We start from the raw sequence: 21,855 nt of genomic DNA, 5'->3' as shown, positions 1-21,855 counted from the left end.
TGCCTGGGAATCGAACCTGTGTCCTCTCGCTTGCGAGGCGAGAGCTCTTACCACTACGCTTACACAATTAATGCTGGGTAGATGGGATTTGGGTGGTTAACGCCAGTGTGTGACAGTCGCCGATATTCACGTTATTACTCTGTAGTTAATAATAATCCTTGCACTTGATATCGCGCCGTATCACGCCTTCGAGACGTCTCAAAGCGCTTCACAGGATATCCTGTAAAGCGAATCGATGGTACGTTTTGTGGGCGAAACGCGGCAGCCAATTGCGCACAGCAGCGTCCCACAAACAGTCGTGGATTGAGTGACCAAATTATCATTATGATTATTTATTTTAAGGAATTTTTTTATTTCATTGGAAACGGTCGCCGATCTGGTCGAGCGAGACCCTCCCGCACCCTACACACACGCACACACGCACCCACCCCCACCCCCCCACCCAGCTCTTGCCGTGCTACTCACCAGCTTCGTGTCGGTCGTCAGCAAACTGTGGCTCGGCTCCAGGCCGGGTGGGGAGACCGGCTGTAGGATGGTGTGGGTTGTCACCATGGTGCTGTTGCCGTGGTGACTGACGGCGGGAGACACCACCTCGTTGGTGGCTTGCTGGGTGTATCTCAACCCTGTCACACGGGAAGAGAAGCAAGGAGCAATCACAAGGTCACAAGAGAGATTCGGGTGCAGAAGGCGCATTTGTGGAGTTAGAGCCCTCGCCTCGCAAGCGAGGGGACCCCGGGTTCGATTCCCGGGCAGGGCGAAACCTTAGGCAAGTCTCCTTCTTGCACACGGCTCTGTTTACCTCGCAGGACGTAGAAACCAGGTTGTTATACAAATGTGATTTTGTCGTCGTCGTTGGTTAGTTAGTGAGTTAGTCAATTGGCGGATCGCTTTTCCGTGGGTAATAATCCCCCTCCCGGAAAATAACGATTTGGTCACTCGATCCACGGCTGTTTGCGGGGACGCTGCTGTGCGCAATTGGCTGCCGCGTTTCGCCCACAAAATGCACAGTCAGTTCACGTTACAGTATATTCTGTGAAGCGCTTTGAGCCGCCTCGACCATGTGACATGTCAAGGCGCTATATCGAATGCAAGGATTATTCAAATCACACCTGAAGACTTTCCTCGTCAACCTTGCCTTTCTGCCCAGCTCAGTGTCAAACTCAGCCACTGTTCAGCGCTCACGTGGATGCTTTCTGCTTCCACGCTCTCACACCCACACAGCAGCGTCAAGAAGCTCCGTCTTCTAAACTCCTCGTTAGATCCTTGAGCCAAAGGGAGCAGGCACACAAAGCTCTCAGCCTCTCCCGTTTAACTTGTTTTATTTGCCCTTTTTTCTCAGATCCTATTTCAGTCTTCCAATTTTCCCTTTGTTCTCTCTGGGATAATCTTCTCTTGACACGATTCTTCGCACGTCTTCGCTCTTTCACCCCTTTTATAATCTCTCTGATTGAGTGAGTCTTCAGAAGGCTCGATCCATCAGCACCGCCAATTCTCCCTCATAACTATTTGACACCTTACCAGTCCAGCACATCCTTTCTGTTCCTCAGTCTCTCAACACCTCTCTCTTTTTCATCACGCTAATTCAGGCTTCTCCAATCCATTTCCCTGACACCACCTTTCACCCTCTCGAGTTAAATAATGATCAGACAATCGATCTCTTCACGTTTCCTGGCCTGAGCTCACTTATCGTTAGGTTTTAAACCTCCCTCTCCACTCAGAATCCTTTTGTTGTTTCGACGTCTGAAGAGTGCACTTTGTTCAGCATCTTGCCTTTCCACATCTTAGACAATAGCCTTTTTCTCTTCTCTAATTATCTTCCTCGACACATCCCCAATGATTTTCTGTGTAGGCCTGGCTCAGTTAGTAGCGCTTACTAGTGGAGTCCTACAGCTTAGTGGTTAGAGCACTCGACTCACAAGCGAGGAGTGAGTGAGTGAGTGACCAATTCAATTTTATTTTACTTGGGGGATTGTTGGCCAGGACTCCAGGAGAACTTCTCTTTTAGAATAGCGCCATGGGATCTTTAACATCCACCTGGACTAGACAGATGGAACCTCGGTTTAACATCTAATCTGAAGGACGGCGCCTCTGACAATTTCCACTGCATCATCTAAATATCTGAGCGTGTGATTGAAATGAGATCAGCCGTTTTGCAGGTTTTGGCCCTGATATTGCTCTGAAATTGAATTGTAATCCCACATGGCGTCACCATCCACTGAATACCGTGCTCCGTGTCAGGAGATGGGATAATTTTTTTTGCCCAAGGAATCGATAAACATTGTCGGATTTAGGACTAATTAAAGGGCAGAATGAGACTGCAAGTGCCGAGAGAGAGAGAGAGAGAGAAGAAAGAGAGAGAGAGAGGAACAGATGCTGGGTGAATTTAGAGGGTCGTTTTCCATTGTCAATAGCAGGATTGAACACAGCCTCCAGGGAGTGAGGAATGAGCCAGTCAGGAAGAGATGGAAACTGTGACGAAAGCCTCATGCACAATCTCTGTTGCCGTAACCTCCACTTCATTCAATCATCAAATGATTAACAGGGAAGTGAATAGAGTGATGGGACTGAGCAGAGGAAAAAGATTGATTTCCCACCCCACCTCTCCCTGCAAACTCCCACCAATCCACCTTGGGTCTCCATCCATAAGGTAACAAACAATAAGCAAGGCTCCAAGAAACTTTTGTGTCCAAAATAAAAAGAAATAAAATAAAAATTATTTTTAAATTAAAAAAAAGACCTTTCGTTTATTCAGATCATATGCTGGATAAGATGATATTCTGTCATTCTAACACCTGCTGCCTTTTCTTTAATCCTTGCATTTGATATTGCACCTTGTCACATCGTTGAGACGTCTCAAAGCGCTTCACAGAATATATTGTTAAGTGGATTGACTGTGGATTTTGTGGGTGCAACATGGCAGCCAATTAGACACAGCAGAGTCCCACAAACAGACGTAGATTGAGTGGAAATTTTTAATTTTGTTTTGAAGGGACCCCTAGAAAGCGATTCGCCAATCGACTAACAACCAGGCTAATACTTACTGCTAGCTAAACAGAGACGTGTGGAGTTAAGAAACTTGCCTAAGGTTTCACCCTGCCCGAAAATCGAACACGGGTTTTCGCTTGCGAGGCGAGTGCTCTAACCAATGTGCTACAAGACTCCTACAGACTGCCACAAAGTGAACGAGCAACCAATAATAATAATTTGGTAACTCCTTCCACGACTGTTTGTGGGACGCTGCTGTGCGCAATTGGCTGCCGAGTTTCACCCAGAAAAATACACAGTCAATTCACTTTACAGTATATTCCGCGAAGCGCCTTGAGACGTCTTGAAGACGTGATAAGGCGCTGTATCCAATGCAAGGATTATTATTATTATTATCATATGGAGGATTGCAGACCAGGAGAACACGGGAATCTCCTTTCCTAGTGTCAAAGCGTTCACCTGAACAGGACACGTTGGGAGCCCTTCGGGTCAGCATTCGAAGCGATGACTGGCGTGCACCTTACCGTGTATTTTGTTGGGTGACAGAACGCTGGGCTGCAGGGGCAAGCTGCTGTGAGGTGTGATGGCGGTCACCGTGTGGGGCTGTGGGGTGCCGTACGCGTCCATCGCCAGCTTGTGACGGAACGCCTCTTCCTTCCTTCGGTTCGCAAACCAGTTGTAGACTCGCACCTCGGTGACCAGGTTGGAGCCCAGACCGTGAGCTTGTGATGGAGAGACGCCACGCTGCAGGCACTCGGCTCTGTGATGGATAAGAGATGAACGCAGTGGGTAAGGCAGAGCATCTATCAAAAGCCATCAACCGGGGCAGCCCAGATGGTGTAGTAGATAAAGCTGCTGTTTATTAGAATAACAATAATAGTAATCCTTGTTTCGATATAGCAGCTCATTATGTCTTCGAGACGTTTCAAAGCGCTTCACACAATATACTGTAAAGTGAATCGTCTGCGTATCTCGCGGGCAAAATGCGGCAGCCAATTGCGCACAGCAGCGTCTCAAAAACAGTTGTGGATTGAAGTGACCAAATTATTATTAGTGGTATTTGTTTTCAGGAGCTCATTGGTGTTGATAAAAATGTTGATTCTTTCGAAAGCAAATCAGTTCGATTTTCTTTTAGGAAACGTTTTCTTGGGATACAGTGTATAGATTGGGACATGGCATGCGACTGACATATTGTGGAAAGCGACCTTGTTCTGCTTTCGTCCAGCGATTCTTATTTCTTACGATTCTAGTCCAGATCCACACCGACCTAGCAGGTCTCAATCTTGGAGCTCCATGGGCAGACAACATTAGCCATTAGACAATAGATCTCTGTCCATTGACTGGAGGATTTCAAATGTGTTATGCAGTAGATTTGGACAGCAGAGGTCATTGTGTTGGCCAATGCACCGCTACACATTGGATGATGGGTTGGCCAGTGAATGAAGAGTTTCTCAAATCATTAGTTATTTTAGATCGAGACGCTGAATGTATTCGCCAGTGCGTTAGATGGAATCTCATGCATTATTTCATCAGATAGGGGGAGCGTGGTTTTTTGCTTTGTGTGCGCTACAACAACAACAATAACAAGATTCCATTTATTGAGCGCCTTTCACATCGGGAGGACGTCCCAAGGCACTGTACAGTTGGGTCAGGTGAAGGCACGGTCAAAGAGAAAGGTCTTGAGACCGGCCTTGACGGAGGAAAGGGAGGAGGCAAGGCGAAGGTACTGGGGGATAGAGTTCCAGAGCCAAGGGACTCTATGGTAACTATAATGATCCCGAAGGGCTCCCAATGTGTCCTGTTCAGGTGAACGCTTGACACCAGTTGGGAAAAGAAGGAAGATTCCTGTGTTCTCCTGGTCTGCAATCCTTCATATAATAATAATAATAATCCTTGCATTAGATATCGCGCTTTATCACGTTTTCGAGGCATCTCAAAGCGCTTCAGAGGATTGAAAATGACCAATTTTATCATTGTTTTTTGTTTTTTTGGAGGGATTATTATTAGGCTCTGTGTGGAGTAAGGAAACTTGCCCAAGGTTTCGCCCTGCCTGGAATACTGTAAAGTGAATTAACTGTATATTTTGTGGGTGAAACTACTTAGTTACTGCCCTTTACAGTATATCCTGCGAACGCTTTGAGGCATCCTGCAGATGTGAAAGGCGCTATATCAAATGTGAGTATTATTATTATTATTATTATCATTACCATTATTATAATGGAAAAATATGTTCCAAATGGGTTAAAGTCCATTATGAAAAGATTGCTACTCTAAGCAACCAACCAAATGAGAAAAAACAATGTCACCCCAATGCATTAATTCAGGCATGATAACTGGCAGAAAATTTGATTTAATTGTGCACTCCCACTTTGCTCTTCTTCTCAAGTTATTGACTCAAGCTGGGGTTTGGTCTCATAAATTCTGACTCTCCTCTGATAGACTCCAAGTGTGAGAGTCAGGACATTGAGTTTAGTGCTTTTTTTTTTGTTGGTCAGCCGGGTATCTGACACACACGGAAACCCATCATTGTGCTTAAAAAAAATAATAAATTGGTCATTTCAATCCACGACTGTTTGTGGGACGCTGCTGTGCGCAATTGGCTGCCGCATTTTGCCCACAAACGTACAGTCAATTCACGTTACAGTATATTCTGTGAAGCGCTTTGAGACGTCTAGAAGACATGAAAAGAGCTATATTAAATGCAAGTATTATTATTATTATTATTAAGAGCATCCAAACCAAACCAAACCAAGAATTCCATGCATCCCACTACACCTACACATGGAAATTCCAGAGGTAGATTGTTGGAATGGAATGCGCACTCTCTCTCTCTCTCTCCCTGGAAGGACGCATCCCGCTTACCTAATTCCGGAGAGTATTAGGCGCAGGTTGGGGACCCAAGAGTGTGCGTTAGGGTAACTGCTGGAGTTAGAGCATCAGAGTCGAACCTTATCCTGTCTCCTTCCCCCTCCCCACCACCCCCCACATCATCCACGCTCACGCACTTCCCAGCAAGGGTGGGGGAGTCACTGAATACTAGTCGGGAAACAAAAACCTTGCTGATTTCCCTCTTGCCCTAGCCCAGGGACACTGAGGACAAACATAAGACCCTATTGCTGCCCTGGCTGCTCAGCAAGACCGGTGATCGTATCTGGAATGCCCAGGATCACTTGGGCTCCCTAACACACTGTGCAGAGAATATTAAGAGACGGTACATTAAGAAACTCTGCAATTTTTAATAATTAGATTTATTTTTCGAGGAATGCTTCCTGTATAATCTGGTCCTCCATCCATTATTTATAATGTTCCTGCTGTATGTATCCTCAGGGGGAGGAGGGGAGGGGGGAGGCGGAAATCAGAGTTCAGGTGAAGGACAGGCTTAATAGGATGTTTAACTATTAAAATAAAGGGACTCATGTTACACAGTGCAGCATGATAATAATTTATGTCACGTCAATCCACGACTGTTTGTACCGAAATTGGCTGCCGCATTTCACCCACAAAATATACACGGACAATTCACTCTACAGTAGATTCTGTGAAATGCTTTGAGATGTCTCGAAGATGTGATAAGGCGCTGTATCAAATGCAAAGGTTATTATTGTTATTTTTATGAGATGTCCCTTGTCACAATCAGCAATTTTAATATGATTTAATCAAGGGATCCTGAGTAAATACAGTAACTGCTGTCTCTTCCAGCTAGGATCACCGCCCCAGCCTCACCTTACCTTATCTCCTCCCTGACTTTCCTGCAACCTTCCTGCCCCAACCATTCCCTTCACGTAGCAAACCCCGGCATTTAATGTCCTCTCTCAATCTGCCCCTGCATCGTTGGGGCAATCAGCCACTCTGTCCTCCCTCTCATAAGAACATGTAAGATTTTGCTCGGCGAAAAGAAGTACTAGTAGTTTGCCTTCCACCATCCTGGCAGTCATTTGACATGTCGTGTTGACAAACTATACACTGTATCCCAAGATATTATTTTCTAGCAGAAATCTATCTAATTTGTTCTTGAAACAAACAACGATTTCTGCTTCCACTGACTCCCTAGGGAGCCTGTTCCGTAAGTTTACCGCTCGCCAACTGAAGTAGCGTATCCACAGGTTTGTTCCGAATTTACCTCCCTTCAATCGCAGGCCGTGTCCTCTGGCTCTCCCGTGTCCTCTGACTCTGACCCTCCATCCCAGTGATTTTCTGCCTCGCCCCCTCACTCCACACCTTCAAAGGCCACCTTAAGACCTTTTTTTTCGACCTCGCTTTCCCCCACCCGCCTCATTTACCCCCAACCCCTAGTCAGCTGTTCTTCCCGACAAGAAAGGCGTTGTAAGAGATATAAACTGTTGTTGTTATGGTAGGACTAAGTCTTACTTACATAGAGTTACATGGTGTGCGACACAGCACGGAAGCAAGCCATTTGGCCCGACCAGTCCATCCCTGTGTTTATATAGACACGAGCCTCCAGCCCTCCTATTCCCCTTATTCCCCTTCTTTTCCCTTCTCCCTCATGAACGCTGCTTGTTACACTGGCAAACACCACCGCATGTTAAGGATATCAAAGGCATTCCCTGCAGTGTGCTACCTCTGCTTAGCAAACATCATCTGAATCCTTCCATCTCCAATAACCATAGTGTGTGCTGCACACATCCCAACCATTCACGTCGTGTCACATGGAGCAATGGGTAACAGAAAATTGCTTACAGCACATTTTTGGAGAGAGAGGGGGAGGGAGAGTATGGTTTCGGGTTATTCTCAAAGTAGATTCATGCGCCCTGCCATAAGCCTCAACCCAATCTGATGAGGGGCTCATACTTAAGGCGCTCCGGGACTCTACCCCTTGTGAAGGGTGCTATGTAAATGCAAGTTGTTCTTGTTGTTGTTGTTGTATACTTCAATGGTCACTACCTGGTCATTTTTGATTCGCTGACGGATTTTAACAGGCAAATTCACCATCCAGCCAAGCCTGAGTTATGAATAGAACCTAAAGGAGGCATTATTGATCAGTGCTTTACTTTCACAAGGCGTGATAGCTCTCAGTATCTATGACACACTTTATCCAGAGGATTCATTTCCCAATTAATTTGAAAGATACTAAAATGACAAAGGTTCAAAAGTAATCCATCCAAAGAGTCTTCAAGCCTGGTGTTTGCCTAGCAGTAAGTAGGAACCCGGTTGTTAGTCGATTGGCGGTAATAATCGCTTCCCAAAAAAAAATTATAACAATTTGGCCGCTCAATCCACGACTGTTTGTTGGACGCTGCTGTTGAAAACACCTCAAAGCGCTTCAGATAATATATTGTAAAGTGGATTGACTGTGTATTTGTGGACCAAACGTGGCAGTCTATTATGCACAGCAGTGTCCCACAAATATTTGCAGCCAATGTTTTTTTGAAGGGATCATTATCCCCGAAAAGTGATCCATCAGTCGACTAAAAACCGGGTTCCTATTTACTGCTAGGTTGTAAACAGAGTGGTTTTGAGTAAGGAAACTTGCCTAATATTATTATTATTATTACTTGCCTAAGGTTTCGCCCCGCCCGGGAATCGAAACCGGGTCCTCTTGCTTGCGAGGTGAGCGCTCTAACTAATACGCTACAGATCAATACGCCACAGGACTTGTTATTGTTAGACGGGGCTCTGTTGTCAATTCACTTTACAGTACATTCCTGTGAAGTGCTTTGAGATGTCTCGAAGATGTGATAAGGCGCTAATATCAAGCGCAAGGATCGTTATTATTATTTCACAACGTTTGTTCTCCTGACGCCCAGTTGACTGACCTGTTGCACTCTTCCACCAATGCCTCTCGCTCTTCCTTGCTCGGATTCTTCTGCCGCTCGTAAGCCTGAAATAAGATTTGCTGCGAGGCCGGCCCCCATTTGAACCTGTTTCGCCTCATCTTCTTGTTGGTCGGCTCCTCCGCTTCCTCCCCTGAAGCTCCCTGGCTCGTGCTGTTGAAATCTGCAAAGAGAAATAGCTGCTGTCTGTTTTCTGGCACAGTTTGCCCTGCTTTCTGCGATGGTTGGCTGAATTCTGCAAAAAAAATGTAAGATACAAAAAGAATAGGTTCAAACTAAAAATGAACAGGCGATTATCAGGGAAGTGAAGTTAGCTGGTGAAAACGGATGTTGCATTGCATTGGGTTAAAATGGTCACCATTTTTATCTTAACCCACTGTAGATAGATAACCTGCCTATCCGTTTGGAGAAGATAGTATTTAGTTCGGGTTGAAAGCAGCAGCCAGCAATCATCTCGTCACCGACACAGTCAGGATGAGGAACGTATCATATAGGCAGTCATGTCATGAATGCACTGGACCATTGCACATATGACTAGAAACTCAGGACTCTCTTGTCGTCAAGACAGTGACCGTCACAGTTACTGTCCTCCTAACCTCTGGAATTCCATCCTTTCTACTGTCCCCACCCTCCACCCCCCACCCAGCACCCCCCCCCCACTCCTTTTAGATGGTGCTCTCGGCCATCTTTTCACCCCCACCCCCCCACCCCACCTTGCCCTGCACCCCGATCCCAACCCGCAGCTCGAGTGCAAACCTCTCATTGTCCAGCACCTTTGGATGTCCTCCCAATGTGAAAGGTGCTTTATAAACACAATTTATTGGTGTCTTTGTTGTACCTCTTCAACTGCGCCTACAGTCACCTCTTCCCTCTCCCTTCTCCCCTTGTTTGGAACCTGACCCCATCATCGTGAAGCACTCTGAGGGTATATCACTCCTTGAAAGGGCGCTATGTTAATACAGGTTATGGTTGTCGCTGAAAGACATCCACAAGCTGAGCAGCAAGTCCTAACAATGATGATTTAGTTTCTCTACGAACGAAAGAGTCTGAAGGAAGTGCATTTTATTGGACTTCCTTTTTACAAAGACTCGTTTTGAATTCCTACACAGCGTTGGAAGTCATTCTAAAAGAATCAAACATGAATTCCTATCAACGTATCTTATTACTTTTTTGACAGTCACCATCTCCATCACTGTTCCATCTCAAGTTAACAGTAATTATTTTTCAAGACCGTTGCTGTTCGCAAGTTGCTTCACTTCTGGTCTCAAGTTAAATTGAGCAAATCTGGGGTGACCTGATCATGAGAGACAATGACTTTGGTGTCCCAAAACCCTAGTGAGACTGCCTTAAAGGTCGACCGGTTGGTCATAAGAGATTGCAGTCACGGGTTTCAATTCCATGCTCATGTGGTTGTGAACTTAGGGACAGGAGTGGGCCATTCAGCCCCTCGAGCCTGTTCCGCCATTCCTTTAGATCATGGCTGATTTGTAGCTCAACTCCAAGTCCAATTGAAAATATATTACCAAGGTAACGCAGGCCATTTGCTTTCATGAACATAAGAACATGAGACCATAAGAAATGCTAGACAACAACAACAAAATTACATTTGTAAACAAGAAAAGACCAAGGTCCATTTGGTTTGCCTTCCACCTTCCTGGTGGTCGCATGCACGCATGTCCCAAACTTCCTATGTACTATATCCCGTAATATTATTTCCTAAAAGAAAACTGTCTAATCTGTGTTTGAAGTAATCAACACTTCCTGCTTCCATCGTCTCCCTAGGGAGCCTGTTCCACAGGTTCACTATTCGCTCCCTGAAATAATGTTTGCATAGATTCGTTCTGAATTTACCCCCCTTCAATGCATTCCACGTTTTATAGGGATCAGAGGATTTTAAGATGTACACGTGAATTACGCAATGTCATTTCGCTCACTCAAGGGAACATTCACAAAACAGCAGGGTTTACGACTGAGATTAATCTGACCGGGATTTGCTGTGTAATCCACTCTGAAAAATATTATATTTGTGATTGAATACAGCGGATCCATTTTTCTTAAGTCAAATCCTGTTTGCCTTGGATATATAGCACTTTAAAATGGATTTTGGTAATACTATTATGAACTGCAATTGGTGATGTACAACAACAACAACAACAACAAATTCTGTTTAGATAACTCCTTTCACATCGGGAGAACGTGACAAAGCTCTGAAAAGAGGTTTAAGGAACTGTGGTTGACTGAAATCCTAATAATAATGATCCTTGCATTTGATATAGCGCCTTATCACGTCGATGAGACGTCTCAAAGTGCTTCACGGAATACACCGTAAAGCGAATTGACTGTATATTTTCTGGGTGAAACGAAGCAGCTAATTGCGCGCAGTAGTGTCCCACAAACAATCGTGGATTGAGCGAGCAAATTATTTTTATTCATTTTTTTTGAAGGGAACATTACCCCTGAAAAAGTGATCCGCCAATCAACCAACAATTTATATAAATTATAACTTAGATACTTACGCTGTACTATTTCTCTCTGTTTCCGGACGTACCAGGTGTACAGAGCAGCTCGTTTCTGGTTCTTCATAGGTGTGCCCTTGTTGAGATGCTGGGAGAGGTGAGACTGGTTGAGACCTGTGGTGTCTACCACCTCCCGTTGGGGAATATTGTGCTGTTGCATGTAGCACTTTATCATCTTGGCCGCTCTCCATGGATCTTCTCTGTGAAGACATCAGGTTAGAGATAATAATACTAATAATAATCCTTGCGTTTGATAGAGCGCCTTATCATGTCTTCGAGACAGCTCAAAGCGCTGTTTGGGTTCGAAACATTTCCAAACGTAAAATAAATAATAATAATAATAATCCGCGCATTTGATATAGCGCCTTAGCATGTCGTTGAAAGCACCTCACAGAATATTCTCTCAAGTGAATTGACTGTATGTTTTCCGGGCGAAACAGGGCAGCCAATTGCGCACAGCAGTGTCCCACAAACTGCCGTGACCAAATTAATTACTTATTTATTTATTCATTGCAATTTATTTTGAGGTATACAGTTCCAGTGGGAATGAATGGCAAGCTTACACCACCTTTTCGCTCTGCTGGATGTGATCTGACTATAAAAAAGGTAAAATAATAAAAACAAGAGGAATCAGCGATATTTACTGCAGTTTAAACAATAATGTTTACATTTTTAATTAGTGAGGCATGAAATATTTTGTTTCAATTGGATTCAACAATGACGCAGTTGTATCGCTCATTCCTCTCGTCCTTTTGAATGTGCAAAGTTCTAAGTCAGAAGATTTTATGGGTTCAAGTCCCACATCACGACTGTGAACTTGTACAATAATAATAATCCTTGCATTTGATATAGCACCTTATCACATCATGTAGTGTAGTGACTGTGTATTATATGGGAGAAATAGTCTAAGATGACACTCTAATACATTGCTGGGGGGAAGCGTTGCATTATCAGAGGTGCCATCCTTCGAATGTGAGGTGAAACCAAAGTCCCAGCGAGACCTGTTAAAGATCACAATGCAAAATATGCAGTCAATTCACTTTACAGTATATCCCGTTACGCGCTTTGAGACTTGTTGATGACGTGATGAGGGCTATATGAATTGCAAGGATTATTATTATATTATTATTATTCTTATTTCTGGGTATGGTCAGCTGTCAAGAAAAAATATTTCTGGGAAGAATCATTGCTCTTCAGCCTTCCTTTTTACCAATAGATACAGTTGCTCTCGATTGAGATGTCACGAGTAATAAAACCAGCTGTTAACATCTCCACTGTGAAGATAGCCACCTATAGCTTTGCACATTGGCTCTCTGGGGCTTTTCATAATATCTCTATGCTGTGATAGGCACAGCGTATAATAAAGCCCATTAAAGAAAGGCACCATTAGGGAAAAGGGAAAGCTTTGCTGAATTTCTGCGCTTGCATGCAATTAACTTGAACAATTAAAATCTTTGGCCCGGGCAATAGTTCAGCTGACGTTTGGATTTTTATAAATCTGGTCTGTAATTGTGTCTCGATGATTCGGGGCAACCAGACGGAGACTTCTCTTTCTCCTCCCTGGAGACATTAAATATTCCTGAAACTGCAGTTCCGCACGGCGACCTCAATGATAAGACTAAGTGCTACGGTTGGTTAAAGTGCTTAATCTCCCTGGATGTACTTCAGATCTCAGCCCAGGGAGAGTGTCTCAGTCTGAAGTTGGTGCACACCAAGCAAGATATGACTGAGGCCATAAAGTACTTGAGAAACGGTTCTTTTTCAGGAAATATTTGCAGGGATTTGTTAGTGCGTTATTAGCGTGGAGAACAAGAGAGTTTGTTTGTATTCAATATCCGCAGGAGACGTTGAACCGAGGTCCCGTCTGCCTGTTCAGGTGGACGTTAAAGATCCCATGGCACTTATTTGAAAAGAGAAGGGAGTTTCTCTCTCCTGGTGTCCTGGCCAACAATCCCCCAAATAAAATTGGTCACTCAATTCACGACTGTTTGTGGGACGCTGCTGTGTGTAACTGGCTGCCGAGATTCCTCCACAAAATAGACAGTCACTCCACCTTACAGTGTATCTTGTGAGACATCTGAATGACGTGATAATACACAGTCACTCCACTTTACAGTGTATCCTGTGAGACACCTCAATGACCCTGTATCAAACGTAAGGATTATTATTACTATAAGCATACCCAGATCAGGAATAGAACTGTCAGCTACAGGGTAAAGCTTCCTCCACTGTATCCTTAATAAAAAATTCCTGTAACCCTTACATTTAATATAGCACCTTTCACGTTGGGAGGACATCTTAAGGCGCTTCAAAGGAACACACTGTGAGGTATATTTTGTGGGTGAACGCAGCATCCAATTTGCGCACGGCAATGTCCTACATCCGAAGACTGCACTGGAGGGATTGAGGCAGGGAGGAACCTTGCGAGGGGAATACCAATGGATTTTTAGACGTCTGTTGTGAAGTTTTACAGTCAGCTGGGTGGACACCCAGCCAACACTTTTATAACCTCAACCGATGTGTGAAATGTTTGCCGAGTTGACAACCACAACATGATACAAAATGACATTTGTAAAGCGCTTTTCACATTGCGAGGACGTCCCTGGGAAAACCAGTGCTGCTTGGGTTGGAAACATTTCCCAACTAAAATAGTCATCATGCAAAGCTCTGCCAGCTTCCAAGGTCTATTGTATGAGTCTGTGAAGGTGCGCTATGTTTGCTAAATCTGCAATACAGTGTTTAAATACAACGGGACACTTTATTACTGTTTCAGGACAGAGGTATTAGAATCCTATGGGTGAAGCAAAATGCATCAATGTACTTAAGTAATATAAACACCGGAATTGACTTGTTGGGTCGAATAGACTGTTTCTATGCCTTACCTCTCTATGTAACTCCATGTAGCTCTACATACCTCTAGGTATCTGTCAGTAGCTCCATGCAATCTGACAGAGACATAACACATTCTCTATCAATACTGACAGAGGACGTGTTTCAGGAGTGATGTCTTGACCAAACAATAAGTCAGGAGGTGCACAGTAAAATGGCAGTGAGTGCAAATATGTGAGATGAGTTTCACCTACGTTTCAGCCGCAAAATATACAGTAAATTCACTTTACAGTATATTCTGCGAAGCGCTTTGAACGTCTCAACAAAGTGATAAGGCGCTATATCAAATGCAAGGATTATTATTATTATTATTATTAGGGGGAGAGATGATTTCTGAAAATGAGACCACACTGCAATAGTCTTTTTTTGGGTGGGGTGGAGGGAGGGCAAATTGTTAATTATCTTTTTTTCCTGCAGCAAAACACATTGTTGCTGTTAATTATATCATTCAAACCAGTGTAAATGTGGTTAATGGTTACCTCGAGCTACATAAAATGATCACTGTATTAAAATCGTAAAGACATGAATATAATGGGATTTAATAAACTCAAACGGGTTTCCACACATAAAGAATTAGCAGAAAAGATATGCTCGTTTTAGCAGTCAGCTTATGTTAGACCCTAACGTCTCATTTGGATGAAAGAGACATGATTTTTGTACGTTTCGTTTATGTACATGTTTAGATTTGAGATCTTCGATATGATTTGAGTGGAGTGATTGTATATTCAATCCCACAACCAGCCACAGCATGAGTGTCCAATCCTTTATTTGGGGTGATTGTTGCCCAAGGACATCGAGACATCTCAAAGCGCTTCACAGAATATATTGTAAAGTGGATTGATTATTATTGTTGTTATTAAATGGATATTGATACCTCACGTGAGGGTTACAATATTACTGGTTAATGTTGTCTCAGACTATCCCAGTTCCCTTCATGTGAACTCCAGTTTCCCTCAGTCCCCTGCTGTGTAAGCACTCACTTAGCTTTGGTAAGATGATAAATAATGCACGTGCACAGATACATTTGATGATGCACATGACATTCTCAGAGCAGGTTCAATACTAGCGAAGCTTCAAGCAAATAATATTGTACGTAACAAACCCACAGACCCAGCAGCTGAACATTTTACTAGAATTATGCTTCCAGGTTTACATGGGTTCATACTGTACATTGTTCCTCATTAGAATAGGGAGGACGTCCTCCCTACGTGAAAGGCGCTCTATAAATGGAATCTTGTTGTTGTTGTTGTAAGAATGGACTCAATACATTACTGGGAAGGATAGTCAAGGGGCCAGGATATTGGACTTGTTAAGAAACAGCTGTAAGACAACAGGACTGGTATTGTGGTTGGGTGAGATCGAGTAATAATAATAATCCTTACATTTGGTACAGTGTCTTTCACGTCATGGGGACGTCCCAAAGTGCTTCACAGGATATACTGTATCTTTTAATGGCTGTGTATTGGTAGGCGAATGTGGCAGCTAATTTGCACACAGCAAAATCCCACAAAGCCTTGAAGTGAATCACCTGTTTTATTTTGGGGGGGAAATGTTGGCCAGGACACCGGGCAAAACTCCCTTCTCTTTCCAATAGCCCTGCGGGATCTTTAACATCCACCGGAGCAGGCAGGCTGGGCCTCTGTTTAACGTCTCACCTGAAGGACAGCACCTCCATTAATGCACACACACCCCAGCTCTGCACCAGAGATTCAGCCCAAATCATATGAGTTGAAGTCCTGGTGTGTGGCTCGAACCCACAAAGCCCCTGACCCATAATAATAACAATAATAATCCCGGCATTTGACGTAGCGCCTTATCACGTCTTCGAGACGTCTCAAAGCGCTTCACAGAATACACTGTAAAGTGAATTGACTGTATATTTTGCCAGCTTGATTTGTAGGCAGCAGAAAGGTGAAGTTGCCCTTCACAATGTTTCACTGGTGGCAAGGTGGAGTTGGCCAATTTGTTTGATTGCCTTTTGAATTGGGAACCACTGCATTGATTCACAGTGGAAGTGTTTATTTTAGTAACTAGGTTAGCAATGGGAAAAAAAACAGCCAGTTCCAATAACTGATTGCTATCGACCTGACCCTTATTACCCCTTACCCCCCACTGAAATATGTGGTTATGATTGGACCAGAGTATTACCACCCACTAACTCCCAGATGGTTGAATAGCCTCCCGACAGTCAATGTCAATACTCACACATTGAATAGTGACACCTGGGAAAAGATATTCCTCTACTTTAGCCACTGCATATCCTCTGGCAGATATAGACGCTGCCTTCTCCTTTCACTTGGCATCTCAATGCTTTGAATAATTCATCTCTCGTATGAATTATTTAAAGCAACATTTCCTTGTCGTCGATGGGACATCGCTGCCACGACACTCACCATAATTTGAAAGCAGGCTTTAAGGATGATTCCACCAAAGTAAGATGACTTACTTTGGTTGCTACAGTTTGCAGTAAATCTCACATAAGTCGTATCAGTTAGGACCACACATTTAATATGACTCATGCAAAGCATTCAAACCACTTCATGCCCTCGCACCTCCCTACTTCTCCGACCTGCTTACCTCCCACCACCCGCTGCCTCTGCTCGACTGGCTCCGGCCTCCTGTTTATCCCTCGCCACCTCCGTTCTACCATTGGTGGCCGTGTCATCAGTCACTACACCTCGAAACTCTGGAACACTCTCCCTCAATCCCTCCGCCTTGTCTCCTCTCTCCCCACCATCAATTCCTGCCTAAAGACCTTCCTGTGTGGTCGTGCTTTCGGTCACCTCACCCCCTCCCTCTCCGCGTGGCTCGTTGTCAGACTCTACCACTGTCAAGCGCTCCGAGACCCTACCCCGCGTGAAGGGCGTTATATAAATGCAAGTTGGCGGATCGCTTTTCCGGGGGTAATAAACCCTTCAAAAATAAATAAATGATAATTTGGTCACTCAACCCATGACTGTTTGTGGGGACACTGCTATGCGCCATTGACTGCCACATTTCGTCCACAAAATATACAGTCAATTTACTTTACAGTATATTCTGTGAAGCGCTTTGAGACAGTCTCGAAGACGTGATAAGGCGCTATATCAAATGCAAGGATTATTATCATTATTATTATAATAATACCAACCCTATTGTCCTCTCATCCCAACTATAAGAGATCGACGCATTTCTGCTTCATAGGTAATCTTCACCCACGTGGTTCGAACCTTTCCTTTCACAATCTAATCTTCAATGGCTTTCTTTTTATTGCCGCTTCGAACTGGTGTTTCACAATGTAATTACATGGGCGAGCAAATAAACCACCCCTGCTCCCCGCACTGCCACATCAATACACCTCCCAAGACATAAGCGCCATGTCCTTGTTTGCCATTTTAGGATCTTATTCACCAGCTCTCAAGCCCAAATTTAAAATCTCCCGTGCGTCTCCTATAGCTAAGTGGAGAGATGGGGTTAAAAGCATTGAAATGGCCCATAATTGAGACTTTAGTACATTTACTTTCCTGTTTGCAAGAAAAGTCAACAGGCACAGAGTTTTTAAGGTCAGTTTCTTTGACGATCTGGGAACTTCACCATGGATTATCCAAATCAACCGGCATTTCTGTCGAAGTGAATAAATATTTTGTCGGCTTTCACAAAAGGCAAACTGTCGGAATCGGACTGCAATTTTCCAAGCATTTCACTTTTTTAAAAAAAAAATGAAAACTGTTTCGCTCAGACGAAACTGAGTTCATCCCGAACTACTTTTTTATTGAACGCTTTGGGGGTTGAGCAACAGGTTAAAGTGATAAAAACTTCCACACGGAGCAAAGTCCAGGTGCCTTCGGAACAAACAAGTGCTCCTTTCCACCTATTTTGGAGGGTTTAGGAAACTCCATTTTCTCTCTCCTCGCAATCCTCCTGCTTTCATTCCCAACTCGGTGATATTTTTTCCTTTGGGTCGTCCCCTCTCTCGTCTCCTTGGTATTCAATAACCACACTTGGTTAGACATAAACCTGATTCTCATCGGTTTTAAAGGAGAGCTGGGTTGATTATTTATAGCGCTATATTAATGTAAAGTCTAAGTAAACAATTTGACACAGCCAATTAACATACAACTTGTATTTAAGGGCTCGGGACGCCATGATACTCACTTTCCTTTGAATATGAAATAAAGAAAATCTAATCTTTCCACAACTTTGGTCACTCATCTGTCCCAATTTCTGTCAATACATATTTAGTTCAGTGCAACTGTAAACCAAATACAATCAAGAAACTATTTGGATGTTGTTGACTTCTTCACAATGTACAGTAGTTTTAATCTTTGAAACGTTGTGTTTCAGATTCATTCCAGGTTTTTTTTTGTCTGTGTGTGTGTGTTGGAAATTGTTTGCAATTTGGGATTGTTTCATATTATGATTCCAGCAAGGCATCAGTTTCCAAATCACCATGAAAAAGGTAAAAGACAGGTTTTTAAGTATAAAAGTTTAAACATTTTGCAAATGTTAGGTGACATTTACATGTGAAACTCTCGGTTGGCGTTGGATATTGTTTAAGCGTGGTGATAGGTTTTTGCAGGTGTCAGACACCCACTGACCTAAAAACAATCCAATATTATGTTCTATGTTAAATCTTGTTAAATTTTGCTTGTAAACTTGAGTCAGTTTAATCAGATATCAATCATGCGAATATCAATAATACAATAATACGAAAATCCCAAATGTTGAATAAAAAGAAGTAAGTTGGGGGAACAAGTCAATTGTGTTTTATATTAACAAATGTTGCTATAAGACACCAATTTATGTTAGCATTTATTCAGTAACTTTAGCCAGCCACCCCAGTAGGAATCCAATTGAAAAACGTGCTGATAAACTGTACACTTTGAAGTTTAATTAACTTATAAGTTGAAATTGCAAAGTGCTTAGTTGCTTCTGAGAAGCTTCTGAAAAGTTGAAACAATTCAACTTTATCCAACTAAGTTGGTTGGAATTATAATAATAATAAAAATCCTTACATTTGATATAGCGCCATTGAGTCTTCTCAAAGAGCTTCACTGAATATATTGTAAAGTGAATTGACTGCGTATTTTTTGGGCGAAACGGCAAAAATAGGAGCAGGATGAGTAACTGAGAGGCAGGAAACACCTCAAAGGATTAGGGGGGGAAAGAAGTGGAGAGTGGGATTAATATAAAAAAAAGACTGGCAGACATGATGTGCTGAAATTTTCTATGTATGTACAAAGCTGCTCTTGTCCACTTCAAAGACAATCTCATTCATAGGATATTGTGGTGACAACAATGCAGTCGAACATTTTTGATGTCTGCTCTGTTTAGAGAATTGAGAATTTGTCGGGAAAGCAATCGTGTCCGAATCGAAGAGGGGCAAACGCAACTTCCAATTAATTAATAACAGATTTAAATAAAAAGTAATCTAGGCCAGGCTCTTGGTATCTGTTGTATGTCAAGATAGGCGTGCGGCCCCAATGTATAACCAGTAGTTAATGATCAAATGTTAAACCAAAAGGATCGGCTAAACCATTTTACTTTATATTTTGCAAAAGAGATGAAATAACAATCTATTAGATAATTAGTAACTAGCTGTGGCATGCCTAGGCACAATGCAAGAGAGAGAAAGAGAAAGAGACAGACAGACAGAGAGCGAGACAGATTGCAAATTGTCAACTACACAGAGAATTGGCAGCCCACAGCTGAGGACATCAAGAAAAGGGAATTCAAAGAAAAGTTTGTACCACTTTTTGGAGAAGGGATTTGGTTATGTGTGTGGGGGTGGGAGGGGGAGGAAATATTTTTTTTTTTGCAATCGTTTTGGGGGATTTATTCTTAGATATTGTTTTGTAATCTTTTTTCCTCTCTGACCAGATCTGAGGGAGATCAAGAAAAAGGATTAAAAAGAAAAGTTTGAACCACTGTTTTTTTTGGGGGGGGAGTGGGGAGGAGGTGTCGTGGGGGTTTGAGGAGGATTTCTTCTGATATATATATGTATATATTGCAATCTTTTTTTCCTCTCTCTGAGCCACCCCGCAAAAAAAAAAGTTTTAGAGTCATTTATAAAAAAAAACTGCTCACTTTGGACGACTTGGGGAAAGGTGGGGAAATTTCTATATATTTTTTTCCAATCATTTGGGTGGGGGGAATTTCTTTTTGTATTTTTATTTTTTGGGGGGCAATCCTTATTTTTTTCTCTCTGCTCCCCCTATGTCTGTCTCTCTCTCTCTCTCTCTCTCTCTCACTCACACACGCACAGAGACACACACACAAAAAAAGTTTGTGGCTTTGCTTTCTTTTTAAAAAAAAGTTGTCTTACTGTAAGAGTTGCTCCACTATAGTTCTCTGTTGAGCAGCTTCTTCTGGGCTGAGGTTGTCCAGTTCTTTCAGAATAGCCGGAGTGTCATAGTCATCATCACCATCTTCTTCTGAGCTCTCCTCCCCTGACAGCCTGGCCGGGGGCAGCGGGTGATGGCCGTTCTGCAGCCCGTCTTTGGAGCTCCCATCGGCGGGGAGGATGGTGAGCGTCACCCCTTCCTCAGCTGAGCTCCCAGCCGGCTCATACTCTTCCAGTTCGCCCAAAGCTTCGACCAGGGTCTGTTTGCTCATCCCAGAACCTATCAGTGCCTTCACCAGCTCTTGTTGCAAAGGTGTCAACTTGCTTCCCATTTTTTTTTTCGGAAGGGTTTAGTTATTTGTTGTTGTTGTCCCCCCTTTCTCTCCCCCCCCCCCACCACCCACCCAAAAAAAAAGTTTTCCCCAAACTTCCCTACCCCCCCCAACCTCCCCCCCCCCCTTCCCTCCCCTCTGTCCCACACAAGATTTTTGTCTCAACCCCAACTCATTGAACGCTCTTGCTATTATTGTTATTTATCACTTGGTAAGATACACAGTAAATATTAATCACTCTGCAGTGACCCCACTCAGTATTTTTTTTCCAAAAAAAAACAAAACGCAAACAAACACACTCTCTCTCTCCATAAAATGCCCAAAACCACTATTTTCTGAACTAAAAGTGGACTGATTTTTGGTCAGGGTAAAAAGCTAACCTCCCTTATCTGTTTACATTTCAGCTGGCTTTCCTGGGTTCACATTTATCCATCCGCACCTCCACTTAAGATGAACTTTGGACCCAATATTCTGGTGTTGTTCAAAGTGCAAGGAATATGTTAAACACTAAAACACTACCTGGCACAAACAAATGGGGAGTGTGTGTGTGTGTGTCTGTGTGGGGGGGGGGGGGGGGTGGAGAAAAAGAAAGTATATGTCGCTGCTACTGAAGTGAAATAACCAAAGTTTGTTTTTCCTCCATTAAAAAAAAGGAAAAAGTTCACACACGAAACCTCCCAGCTCTAATCGTTCTTTTATTTGCAACTGTTGCTCGGTATTGATTCATGCTTTGCTAACGACTTTGCACAAGGCTTTACGCCACTCCAACGCTCACATATATACAAGTCATTTTCAGTTTTATTCTATTGTGTGCCTCCCTACCTTGCCCCCCCCTATAAAGCCTTGGAATCTGTATTGACTACTAATAAGGTGCGAGTTGTACTTTTGGGGGAAAAAAAGGCATCGTTACTCTTTTCAGGGACTTTTCGCTCAGTCTCTGTTCCTGGAACACACTGTGCTTAAAGCTCTTTCCATTGCTACCAAGAAGCTATAACCAACCTACTGGAGTGTGAATTATT

At 43.2% G+C, this 21,855-nt stretch overlaps 1 protein-coding gene across 4 annotated transcripts in view; it reads right to left on the bottom strand.

Moving 5' to 3' along the window:
- The window catches only part of LOC103182180 (HNF1 homeobox a), a 39,404-nt gene extending 18,513 nt beyond the window's left edge, over positions 1 to 20,891 (bottom strand). For 2 of the 4 annotated variants that reach the window (XM_007899073.2, XM_007899074.2), the window contains exons 1-5: positions 20,487 to 20,891; positions 11,294 to 11,493; positions 8,760 to 9,012; positions 3,510 to 3,745; positions 466 to 623 (exon numbers count right to left, since the gene is read on the bottom strand). In XM_007899073.2, the coding sequence (XP_007897264.1) occupies positions 466 to 623; positions 3,510 to 3,745; positions 8,760 to 9,012; positions 11,294 to 11,493; positions 20,487 to 20,836 (1,197 nt within the window). In that variant the 5' untranslated portion in view covers positions 20,837 to 20,891. The remainder of the gene's footprint in view (positions 1 to 465; positions 624 to 3,509; positions 3,746 to 8,759; positions 9,013 to 11,293; positions 11,494 to 20,486) is intronic. The other 2 variants (XM_007899075.2, XM_007899076.2) reach the window with 1 other exon arrangement.
- Between the last annotated feature and the right edge of the window lie 964 nt (positions 20,892 to 21,855).

The sequence above is a fragment of the Callorhinchus milii genome, unplaced genomic scaffold, assembly GCF_018977255.1.
Source record: "Callorhinchus milii isolate IMCB2004 unplaced genomic scaffold, IMCB_Cmil_1.0 Scaffold8, whole genome shotgun sequence".
Lineage (NCBI taxonomy): Eukaryota > Metazoa > Chordata > Chondrichthyes > Chimaeriformes > Callorhinchidae > Callorhinchus > Callorhinchus milii.
The sequence above is the reverse complement of the archived record's forward strand: the minus strand, read 5'-3'. Positions and strand labels throughout refer to the sequence as shown.